This window comes from Chionomys nivalis, chromosome 2 (assembly GCF_950005125.1).
Source record: "Chionomys nivalis chromosome 2, mChiNiv1.1, whole genome shotgun sequence".
Taxonomy (NCBI): Eukaryota; Metazoa; Chordata; class Mammalia; order Rodentia; family Cricetidae; genus Chionomys; species Chionomys nivalis.
The window spans coordinates 102,810,735-102,823,094 of record NC_080087.1 but is presented as its reverse complement, the minus strand read 5'-3'; the positions used below and the strand labels follow the sequence as shown (position 1 = coordinate 102,823,094).

The 12,360-nt window shown below is 49.7% G+C and overlaps 1 protein-coding gene across 1 annotated transcript; it reads left to right on the top strand.

Annotated features, from left to right (window-relative positions):
* Nucleotides 1-1,080: 1,080 nt before the first annotated feature.
* Nucleotides 1,081-12,360, top strand: Gal3st2 (galactose-3-O-sulfotransferase 2). Its single transcript, XM_057761269.1, has 5 exons — nt 1,081-1,090; nt 5,795-5,861; nt 9,227-9,313; nt 10,577-10,826; nt 11,282-12,360. The coding sequence occupies exons 1-5, from the start codon at nt 1,081-1,083 to the stop codon at nt 12,098-12,100; spliced, it is 1,233 nt and encodes a 410-aa protein (XP_057617252.1). The 3' UTR covers nt 12,101-12,360.

The following is a 12,360-nucleotide window of genomic DNA, read 5'->3' as shown; positions in this document are numbered from 1 at the left end:
GTCAGGGACTTATTAGCTTGGTTAAGTGACTTCTGTCCTGCCCTATGGCTAGGTTCCTGGTTTTTGTAACAATGTCTGGGCTATGAGCCCCTGGCATAGTGCCCTGATTCACAGCTGTAGAGAGAGAGAGCTGGCCTCTGCTCTGAATCATGTAACCCCCCTTTCTCATGGATATTGCTGGCATATTGTAAAGAATAGGCTCTGCGGTTTCCTAGTTAGTGAGGGGTAAGGCACAAACCTCTGTAACTTCAGGGCAACCCTTAGCTTAGGGGATTCCAGGTTCCTGTTGCCTCTAGGGACCCGAGTCTTATGGTGGAAGGCCTTCTGAAAACCTGTGCTCCTAGAGTGTTGAACCCAGGGGAAGTCTCCTTCAGGGACAGAGCTGCCCATGGGGACCTGTGTGACCTTGTGGATAGTATGTATCTCCATGGGTGTGTGTGTGTGTGTGTGTGTGTGTGTGTGATGTGGCCATGGAGTCTATATGAACTTCTGATCAACTGTCACTTGAGACCAGCTATTGGATTGCAGTTTGGAAGCTGGCTTCGAAGAGTAGTGGGTAAAGTAAGGGCATTTGGGTACAGTCTACCACATGTGGGTGGGGTGAGACCTGAGGCTGAGTGTGGTGTCATATGTCTGTGGTGCCACAAACCTTTCCCGGGGAGACACAACATACCTATCTACTCACCCCAGATAGGGAGCCTATGACAGATACCACCAAAGTCTAGCTTGGTGAACCAATAAGTTGTATTGGAGTTACAGGAATATGGGAGAGTTTATTTACAGGAGCAGAAGTGACCCAAAGACAGCTGCCTCACCAAAACCTACCTCAGCACAGGTGACAGCTCACAGAGCTGGGACCCTGCGGCACACCGCAAAGCCTGCAGGCAGCTCAGCAGTTTAGAGTGTCCTTTCCAGGAACCGTAGAAAAGCTTGCATTGTGATGCAAACAGGCCCTGGAGACTAATGGCTAGTTCCCAAGTAGGTGGTGTACGGTTTTGTTTGTGGAGGCCACCTGACTGCATTGTAGACCTGCGTCCTTAGAACCCGGCTGGCTGAGAGCTAAATGATGCCTCCGCCAAGATGCAGTCAGGTATGGGAGGTAGGGGAGACATGGAGGAGAGGGTGGTAATATTAATTAAAGCACTGCTTGGCCAATGAGCTCTAACTTCTTTTATTAATTTTTTTATTACGTAAAAAGATTACCAATCCAATTTCCCACTTCCTCCCCTCCTTCCCTTCCCCTCCCACTCCCTCTACACACCCTCCCTTCACCCCCTCCAATCTTAAGAGAGGACAAGGTACCCTGACCTGTTGAAAATCCAAGGCCCATTACAGTAGGAAGGATAGTCCTTGGAGTTTTCCATGTCATTTGTGACATGAAAAACTGAAAGGAAGCAGATTTCAGAGGCTGTTCCTATTGTCCACAGATCTACCTGTCTGCTGTTTAGAAGGTTTTTGTGTGTGGCACCTGAACTCTCTGGTCCAGGGATGCCCACCTTTCTGGATCACTAGCAAGTGATGCATACTGTGGGTCTCCAGGGGGTCCTAGACTGATCTCACCTCCTATACTGGTGGGTAGAGGTCAGGTTACCCATTGACTAGCATGACAGGTAGCCCTGGGGCAGAGAGTTTATCTCCGGATAAACTGTACTGGATAGGTTGAGGGTGAGTCAGAGGTGCCAGAGTTGAGAAGAGCAGAGGTCTGGCATTTGGGAAGGGGTGTGGTGCACACATTTTTACAAGTAACTTTGCTTCTTGCCTCTCTGCCTAGGTGTCTCAGACTGGGTAGGGTTTATCACCAGAGCATCTAGGTGGGCCAGATTGGAAGAACTGTACAAGTTTTCTAATACTCCCAGGACCACAGAGTGTTTGCCACTTCTGGGAGTAACCCTTGTCGCATAGGGCTCAGCCACCAGCAGGGGCTAGCCCACCCCTGTTCCCTGGGCTCTGCAGGAAGATGCCGTGACTACTGTTTCTCTCTGAATCATGTTGGGATCTATGAGAGTTGTGGCCTTAAACTTTCACAGCCTTTCTTTCCAGTAAAGGTTGGGGAAGGATGGTGGGACCAGGTGCTTGGGTAAAAAGATTTGATAATTTGAGTCATTCCCCGTAAAGTGTTGTTTGTCCTGGTAGCTCACCAGAGCCTGACAGCCACACTGGGAAAGGGAATTGGAATATTCCACTGGAGAAGGGAAGTAGAACATTCTGGAGACTGTTTTCTCCAGGCAGCAAACCTCTTTTGTTCTGATGTGGGATCCCCCCCTGTATGATATGAATATGTTTTATTACCATTGGTTAATGAAGAAGCTGCTTTTGCCTATGGCAGGGCAGACTATATCTAGGTGGGAAAACTAAACTGAATGTAAGCAGAAAGAAAGTGGAGTCAGACAGATGTCATGTAGTTGCCCAAGAAGCAAGATGTGAGGTAACAAACCATGAGCCTCATGGTAAAATATAAAATAATAGAAATGGGTTAATTTAAGATGTAAGAGCTAGCTAGGAATATGCCTGAGCCATTGGCCAAACAGTTTTTGTGTGATTATTCGGGTGTGGGTGGCCGGGAAACAAAAGTGTGGTCTCCATTTACACTGGTCCAACTAAACTATTTGTTTAAATTACCCAAGCTTGGCTTGGGTGATTTAGCAGCAGATAAGGTGACATCTTTGATGTTCAGATGGGGTCCGTACCTTCTTTGGTAGTTGGGGCAACTGGATCACAAGATTCCTTTATACTGGCACCTGCGACCATGTCTAGCAGGCCATCTTGGTGGAAACCTCTTGATTCGAAGAGCTGATTGAGACACTCAGGCTGTGGAAGAAGTGGAGTTGGAGGGCTTGAGAGGATACCTGGGGGACCAGGTTCTAGGCAAAGACCTTGGGTTCTGTCCTCTATCTAAGGGTAGAATAGACAAAGGTCTGGGCTGTCTGGGGGTGGAAGATGGTGTCCAGGTAGAGATGTGTGGGAGTCATGGGAAATATGCCCCCTCATATCCATGTTCTTTTTGGGGGTTGCAGATTTTAAGACAGGGTTTCTCTATGTAACAGTTCTGGCTGTCCTGGAACTTGCTTTGTAGACCAGGCTAGCCTCAAGATTCACCTGCCTCTGCCTCTTAAGTGCTGGGATTAAAGGTGTGTGCATCACCATACACAGTCATATACATGTTTAGTTCATAGAACCTGTATGGTGGAAGATAAGAAATGACTCATGCAGAGTGTCCCCTGACCCTCACGTGCATGACACAGCGTGCATGCATACATATGTACAATAAATACCTAAATGTAGTGAAAAGTTTAAAGGAAAAAGAAATGTCTCCTGTCATTGCAGCTGGAAGCTGGTTTGTGACCTGGAGCCAGGCACCAAATGGTCTTATGTCATGGATCTATTCAGAGAGAAGTCCTGGCAAAACAGTGATGGTCTGTGAAGCTGGCAGAAGGCTTGCAAAGGTTTTAGACATGCTTACATCTATCTTGAGGGCAAAAGGATTCATGGTGGAAAGTGTTCTGTTTGTTTCTTTGTTGAGACAGGGTTTCTCTGTGTAGCCCTGGCTGTCCTGGCACTCACTCTGTAGACCAGGCTGGCCTCGAACTCAGAGATCTGCCTGCCTCTGCCTTCTGAGTGCTGGGATTTAAAGGTGTGCTCTGCTCACAGTGGTAAGTTTAAGTCAATGCTCTGAGAAAGAAGGAAAGAGTTCCTTTTGCTTTCTGCACATGAAAATCAAGATTTATTTTAAAACATTGAAGTTCCTATTTGTCCTCACCTAGAGGATTGGGCTGGGTCTCAGGTCTTAGACTAAGACTTGTGTGGGCCCCCAGCTCAGGCAGGGAGGGCGTGTGAAGGGTTATGAGCTGTGTTGAGACAGGGGCAGGTGGTAGGCTTGGAGCCCTCTTCAGCTTGTGATTTGGGAGCCCTGGACTGTGGGCCGTTCCTGTAAAGGTGCATTCCTAGCAAACTCCAAGACAGTTAGTGGGCGCTGAAAGTTTATGAATCCGAGAGGAGGCCAGTAAAAGGCAGCATGTTTGAGGAAGGATTTTTTTTTTTTTTTTGGTTTTTCGAGACAGGGTTTCTCTGTGGTTTTGGAGCCTGTCCTGGAACTAGCTCTTGTAGACCAGGCTGGTCTTGAACTCACAGACATCCGCCTGCCTCTGCCTCCCAAGTGCTGGGATTAAAGGCGTGCGCCACCACCGCCCGGCTTGAGGAAGGATTTTTATGTGGAGGACCAAAGTGATGGCTGGGGGAGAACAGAAGGCGAGCTATTGTTATCTGGCTGGGTTCCTCACTGTTCTTATCAAGTGGAAGTCATATGTCACTATATAACGTTATATACCCATATGACATACTCTCATTATACCCTAACTATATAAGGCTGTAAACGGTTTACTACCATGCAGCCAACTCCTCAGGGAGTGGTAACCACAATGACTCAAAAGCTTTTAACTTGAGGTGGCACCTATGCTGGGCTTGGGAAGACCCTCTAACTCATGAGGAATCTTCAGTAGAGACTCCACAGCCTCACTGCTCCTTTCTGTTTTCCCCCTGCCTCGGTGTCAACCCTGCTCATCTGGCAGAAAGAGGACCCTGAAACTGAGGACATTTGGCCAATTTTGGCCCAGTGTGGTTGTGATGTCTGTCTAGTTTCCTCCTCAGGGTAGCTCCTGAGCTCTTTGTCTATACTTTGTTAACACTCCTGGGAGTGTTGGAAACATGGCTGATACACAGCAGAGGTGACATGTCCCATCCTGGCTAGGGTAGAGCTTTGGCACCATGAGGTGGGTATTGGGTAGTGGTGCTGCCCTGGGGTCCTAAGGGGGTTTTTGTGCTCTTCAGTACAGGTTTAGTAAGTAGATAATGTCATCATGGAATGCCCGCATCTATCATGGCTTGTGTCTCTGGGAGCCCCACTGAGGGTGGGAAAGACAGGAGACAAATAATTTGGACTGGAGGAAGCTCAGTTAATGGCTAGAGTCCCTGAATCAGACATGTGGATGTAGCCTCAGGAGGGTTTCTGTCGTATGTGGAGCCCTGGCTTTATCTATGCAGAAGACCTGGAAGATCTGGCCCTCTTGGAGCAAACAAGCATCCTTAGCCCTCAGACTAGGATCCCTAAGGACTGTTTCCTGCCAGATGTGTCCGGTGCTCCTTGAAGAGATATGGCTGACTCTAGGCCTGGACTAGGAAAGTTGAAGATGAGCTTGGTAGGTTAGTGAAAAAGCTGAAAAAGACCAGAGAAAGGCAGTCAGTAGCAGGCAGGATAGATATTTCAACAAAAGCCTTTTAACTGCAACCAGGATGATCTTGCAGCCCCGTATGCAGCTAGGACACAGATGGACTCACCTGGGAGACAGAGGCTTAGGTTGGTGGGTACTGAGAGAGAGAGAGAGAGAGAGAGAGAGAGAGAGAGAGAGAGAGAGAGAGAGAGGGAGGGCAAGGCCCACCTTTTAAAGGGAACATAGTGAATGTGCACAGGAGATGCTCTTAGTGGCTGCAGATGAGGACATATCTTGTCACGATCCCTAGGGCAGGCCAGGACAGATGCCCGAATTCTAGCAGGTACAGTGAGGCGGGGTGTGGGGGGGACACACTTACTTGTCTCAGAGTACCAGGAAGAAGCTTCCCAACTGCCTTTCCACACCCGTTTTGAGTTTTGGCCACTGTGACACATCAACCCGGGCCGTGTACAGCAGGGGCCACTGTTGTACATACAAAAGAAAAGATAGGCAGCCTAAAGCCTCCAATTGGAGCCCGCAAGGATGTGTGCCATCTGTTCCTACTGCTACGGTCTTAAATGTCCTGGTAGGAAGAGATCAGAGAACAGCTGGTACCCAGGCCAGCTCAAGCAGTGAGCCCTTAGAAGGGGAACCTAGGTAAGTGCTTTGTCTACAACAGCAGCAAAAGCTAGCAAATCTAAATGGATGTAAGGGAAACATAAGACAGAGGAGATTCATGTTGACAATATGATTAGAGGAACTGTGTCCTGGGAGATGAGACCTACCACCTCCCTGGTCAGGTAGGCAACACCATAAGCAATAAAGCCCTGGTTCTTCACATCCATGCCAACAGTTCCTTTCAGGCCTGTGAAATGACCTCGCTAGGTCCTGCCATGTGTGCAAACTCAGCCTGGACCGGTTGTTCTTCGGTGACCCGGGAAATGCCTGGGAATGAGAAAATAAAGAAGGCAGGAAAGCTGGAAGCACAAGATCTTCCATAACCTGATGGATAATGACAAGCAAGTTTATTAAGAAGTATAGCATCTTATATATTGTTTGTAGGGGAAAATTGGACAGAGTCAGCAAAAGGCTATCATACAACAGGATAGCATCAGCAAGAAGATATCAGCAATGTTGCACAAAGGGAACATAGGGTATCTCAAGTACACCAAGTTGTTGTTGATTTTTTTTTTTACTCTTTGCTCTTTGGGGGCCTGCCACCCACCTCCCAAATAAACACACACAGAGGCTTATTATTACTTATAAATGCCTGGCCTTTGCTTGGCCTGTTTCTAGCTGCCAGGTTCTCCAGCAGATAGGGCTGAGGCAGAGCTAGTCCTGCCGGTCTTTCCCTGGGGCTGAGCGGAATGGTGAGTGTCGAACCCAGGTCTCCCCCCCTGGCTACCAAGGAGAAACACACACTGAGCCAGGAGTCTGTCGAAGCAGGATCTCACTTTATTGCATCAGGGCAGGAATTTATATAGGGCTGAGGTAGTGGGCGGGAGTCTTGGAATGGGGTGAGGTGGAGTGAGGTATAAGGGCCAATAATATCCTTTCACGTCAGCGGTGGCTGGGCAGAGGTGGGCCTAGGTCAGGCTGTGCTGAGTTAGGCTCAGGAAGTTATACTAGGCCTCACCAAATTCAAGTTAGCTTAGGAAGTTACACTGGGCCTCGTACTGGGCCTCGTGAGGTCAATATCTAGCCAGCTTTCCTTAACTTAAATAATCTCATCTACCTTTTACCTTGGGGCTTATAGCCTTCCTTCCTTCCTTCCTTCCTTCCTTCCTTCCTTCCTTCCTTCCTTCCTTCCTTCCTTCCTCCTTCCTTCCTTCCTTCCCTCCCTCCCTCCCTCCCTTCCTCCTCCTCTTCCTTCCTTCCTTCCTTCCTTCCTTCCTTCCTTCCTTTCTTTCTTTCTTTCTTTCTTTCTTTCTTTCTTTCTTTCTTTCTTTCTTTCTTTCTTTCTTTCTTTCTTTCCTTCCTTCCTTTCTCTTTCTTTCTTTCTTTCTTTCTTTCTTTCTTTCTTTCTTTCTTTTCCTTCCTTCCTTCCTTCCTTCCTTCCTTCCTTCCTTCCTTCCTTCCTTCCTTCTCTTACTTTTACTCTTAGTCTATGGCTGGCTGAGTGGCTGGTCCCTTCTTTTCTCAAACTTTGACTTCTCCCAATCCCCCTCTATTTATTCTGTCTGCCAGCCCCACCTATCCTTTCTCCTGCCTCATTATTGACTGTTCAGCTCTTTATTAGATCATCAGATGTTTTAGACAGGCAAAGTAACAGAGCTTCACAGAGTTAAACAAATACAACATAAAAGAATGCAACACACCTTTGTATCATTAAATAAATGTTCCACAGCATAAACAAATGTAACACATCTTAAAATAATATTCTATAACACCAAGTGCCACAGATCAGCACTCAGTGGCATTGAGACGGGTAACCATAGCCCTTTAAAGAGAAGAAAAATTAAGTTCTCAGGATCTGAAGCCATAGCTCCCTGCAAGGTCCTGGCCTCAGGTCATTTCTGACCTTTACAAGTATGTTTAGACAATGACTCTTTCCCATGCATCAGGGTTTCAGGGGAAGTCCCAGACTAACCTGGCCCTTAACAACTTAACTTCCTCCTCCTCCTCTTCAAAACACCTAAAAATTACGATCTACAACTGAACCTCAAGCCACAGGGTATTAGTGGGTTTTCACATAGGGGTGAAGAGCGGGTGATGTTACAGGGTTCCTCCCTGCCAGCTACCATGGGTCTGCTCTCAAAGAATGCATGATAGAGAGGTCATCAGGCAGGGTCCCCCTGGGAACGGTGACCGAGTACATCGTATAGCTTTTTAGACTGAGCATCTGAGAGTCATATAGTCATCAACAAAGCTCAGGGACCACGCCCAGGCAGGTGCTAGATACAGCTCTCGGAGAACTGGAATCCTAATGTACTCCATCTGTTGCCCACTTAGACTGTGGGCGCCATCTGTTTTATGTCATGTGGTGTATGAGGCACAGCAATCTCAGGAGAGCTCCACACGCTCCTGGTAACTGTCCGTGTGTCCTACCAGAGCTTGTCAGAGAGCGCAAAAATCCCGTCACGATCCTGTTTCTAGGAAAAGGAGGAGCCAGTGGTATGCTTGGGAACCTGGGGAGCAGGTGCCTCCTCACAGAGCAAACACAGCGAGTCAGTGTGCTCACTAGAAAATCAGACCCAGACATTGAGAGGTGAATACACATCCTAGATATATAGGCAGGGAGGGAACAACCCCAAACCAAGATCTCCAAGGTTAGGAAGAGATGGTTTTCTAATACTCTACTGCATGTCCAGGGATGTCCTGGGCCGAGGTGGCTGTGTCTCATGCGGTAGCTCTGTGTCCTACGAATTAGGACCCAGCAGAGGCCTGCCCTCCAGGCAGCTCTGGCACCTGAGTAAGATTTTCACTGTGACTTGGCTTGAGGCACAATCAGCGGCAGAGCAGCAGCAAATCCTCGGAAATGCTTCTGCTTCTGCTTCAGAGGGTGTCCACTTGCCAGCCTGATGTAGCCCCTCCCCATGCAGGGAGGCTTAAATAAGAGCAGTCCTTCTGGTGCTTTGGAAGCTAGAGACTGTGAGAAGGAAGTGTGTGTGTGTGTGTGTGTGTGTGTTCCTGGGCTTGAAGACAGCACCTCTTTTTGTCCTCACAGGATAGGGTCGGGTGGGGAGAGGAGGCAAGCTCTGTGCCTGTCTTCTCATCAGGACGCTAATTCCGATGTTCCCATGAGAATTAAAAGGGCACTATGGCTTTCCAAGGCTCATTTCAAACTGCTTTCCTATTGGGAGCTGGGGCCTTAGCCTGGGGCTCAGTCCATGCATCTATCCTGCAACCACCCATTTGCAGCTCAGGGCCCGGGGAGGCCCGAGAAGCCCCCAAGCCCTAGGTGATCAGAGATGAGCATGCCTGGGTACCCTGCTCCGGGCTTGCCGGTTGTTACAGGGTTCCTTGTGGAGCAGTGGGTGGGGCTGCGTATCCAAGCGACACTGAGCTGCTACTGCCCACAGGTCCTTCCATGTGGCACTCTTCTGCCTGGTGCTGGTCGTGCTCCTGATGGCGGGCTTCCTGCATGTGGACATCGAAATGTTTACGCCGTAAGTTCTGCGCAGGTGCCTTATGCTCTGGGAGGCTGCGCTCTTCCCCTGCAGCTCCAAGAGCGCTGCCAACACCCCATCCTTCCTACTTTAAGAACATTCACTTTCTCACTGAGCCTCGGAGTCCTCTCTGGGAGAAAGTGCTGAGCTGTGCTTGTCCTGGGCGTGTATCCTATGATGGCAAGCCTGCTTGGAAGCCTTCTGAGGCGGCTCTGGGGAGCAGGCATGGCCTAGCCAGCCCGGCCTGGGAAGGGAACTGAGCAGAGCTGGGTCTACCGTGGGAGCCATGGGAAGGCCATCTCCCAGTCTACAAAACAGCTAGGCTTCTAGCATGGCTTTCAGGTGGGGAGGTCACAACTGTACTCCTTTGTCACTAGCCCCAAAGCACTCTCTCCCCTGCCTGCCAGGGCTACACCATCCAGAGGGTGGCCATCTATGCCCACTTGCACAACCAACTGCCTCCCAGGCCAGGATTCTGGGAGGGTCTTATTTTCCTGGCCTTCATGCATCCTCTGGCTGGATTTGTATGACGAGGGGTAAATTGTCCTCTGAGGAAACACACTGTCCCAAGATCTACTGCTCCTCACCATCCTTGTCAATCTTATTGGCCTACATTAGCACAAGAAGCTCTGGACTGGAGAGATGCCTCAAAGAGCATTGGCTTCTTTTCCAGAAGACCAGGGTTCAATTCCCGGCATGCACGTGACAGTTCATGACTGTCTGTAATTCAAGTTCCAGTGGATCTGGCTCCCTCACACAGACATACATGCAGGTCAAACACCAATGCACATTAAAAAAAAAAAAAAAAGACAAGAAGGTGCCTGGGGACCCAGGCCATCTGGGTGTATCCTGGCATTTGTTAGGCTGGTTATCTTGTCTGAAGTCATTGGGCCACTGCCACACAGGGTGCCCTGGGAGACTGACAGCAGGTTTGGGGGCCTAGGGGAATGCTTGGGGTTTTAGCTATCAGTGTATAGCTTGTATGAGAACAGAAAGTATAGAAAGAACAGCTGTTGAGGGCATCATGTTGCAAGGGGAAAATCATATCTGTCACAGAAAATCCCCCTGGACCTCAAGATTGCAGAGTGGTGCTGCTGGGGTGGGGACACAGCACTGGAAGAAAGCCAAAGGAGACGATGTAGGGATCCCATGTTGAGAGGTGCTACTTGGGGGATGCTGTTGGGGGTGTGTGGCCCCTTTAATGATGGTGGCCTACACCGTCTCTCCTAGTCTGCTCAGGATCAAGGCCCAGAACTTCTCCAGGGACTCTACACCGGTCACCAACATCATGTTCCTCAAGACGCATAAGACAGCCAGCAGTACCATGCTCAACATTCTCTACCGCTTTTCGGAATCTCACAACCTGTCCGTGGCGCTGCCCAAGGACTCTATGTTCCATCTGGGTTACCCCTGGCTTTTCGTGGCACGCTACGTGGAGGGCACGGAGCAGAATGGCCTGCAGAATCATCACTTCAACGTCATGTGCAACCACTTGCGGTTCAACCTTCCTGAGGTGGGAAACGTGGAGGCGGGAAAACGGGTGGGCTGGAGGTTGCCTCGCCTGCAGTTTTGGTTGTGTGTGACTGTGGTGCTTGTAGGGGTGGAGGTGGGGTGGAGTGGGGGTGTAGACTCAGTGGAGGAGTCGTCTGAAGTTGTAGGGGTGGAGAGGCCTGCCTGTAGACCCTGCCAGGGCCATTCTCTTCAAGCCGCCAGTGGCCTGTAATTGCTCTTGGCATGAGACGTGTAGCCACAACTCTTTTTTTTTTTTTTTGAGGGCATCTCAACCCTTTCTCATATCCCCGAATTTCTGGTTTTGGAAGAACATACTGGGCTTTTGTTGCCCCTGAACTGTCTGTTGCACCTGCTCCTGTGGTGTGCGAAGGAGTTGGGACAGGTGGGAGTTGGGAACTTTGTATAGTCCATCTAACACAGGACTCTTGGGGTACCACTTCCTCCTTTTCCAAATAGGTGCAGAAAGTCATGCCCAATGACACTTTCTACTTGTCCATCCTCCGAAACCCGGTTTCCCAGCTGGAGTCTTCCTTCATCTACTATAAGAAACATTCGCCTGCCTTCCAGAGAGTCAAGAGCTTGGACCAATTCCTGACAGATCCTTGGAAGTACTACAATGTCAGCGTGGGCCTGAAAAATGTCTATGCAAGAAACAACATGTGGTTTGACTTTGGCTTCGACAACAATGCTCAGGCTGAAGCGGGCTACGTTCGCAGGTGCCTCTCGGAGGTGGAGCGCCAGTTCCAGCTGGTGCTCATTGCGGACTACTTTGATGAGTCCATGGTGCTGCTGCGCAGACGGCTGCGCTGGCAGCTGGATGACGTGGTATCCTTCAAGCTGAACCTACGCAGTCAGCGTACGATCTCACGCTTGACGCCAGAGAGCCAGGAGCGTGCCAAGCGCTGGTGTGAGCTGGACTGGCAGCTCTACCTGCACTTCAACCGCACATTTTGGGCTCAGCTGTATGCAGAGGTAAGCCCCCGCCAGCTCAGGGAAGAGCTGGCGCAGCTGCGGGCGAGGCGTCGCGAGCTCACCACCCTGTGTCTTCAGGACCCAGAGCCCAAGAACACGACGCAGATAAAAGATCAGAATATGCTCCCCTATCAGTCCGGAGATGCTGAAATTCTGGGCTACAATCTTAGGCAGGGTCTGGACAATACTACACTGCACATCTGTCAGAGGATGGCGATGCCAGAGCTCCAATACATGGCCCACTTGTACTCGCTGCAGTTTCCCGACAAGCCTCCCAAGGACATACCGTTGCCGAAAAAGTAGGGGTTTGGCTAAATGACCCTTTCTCCCCAGGCTTCCCGGGGAGCCCTAAACTTGCCAGCCTACCTTTCCCAAGGGAAGAACAGGGTGAAACCTCTGTGTAGAGATCCACCCATCCCCAGCTCTGGGGAGAGGGCCCAACACCTAAGACAACAGGCACAGCTGGACTCTAGCTGAAACCCACCCATTGTAGAGACACGTCCTGGACAGACCTGAATGCCTTTAATTATCTGTCCGCAGGAGTCAGTCTAAACGGGCCATCA

Excerpts from the sequence above, each read along its gene's own strand:
- Gal3st2 (XM_057761269.1), top strand. Across the intron at positions 9,314-10,576 it reads GACATCGAAATGTTTACGCC|GGACTCTACACCGGTCACCA; the intron begins GTAAGTTCTGCG and ends GAACTTCTCCAG. Across the intron at positions 10,827-11,281 it reads TGCGGTTCAACCTTCCTGAG|GTGCAGAAAGTCATGCCCAA; the intron begins GTGGGAAACGTG and ends TTTTCCAAATAG.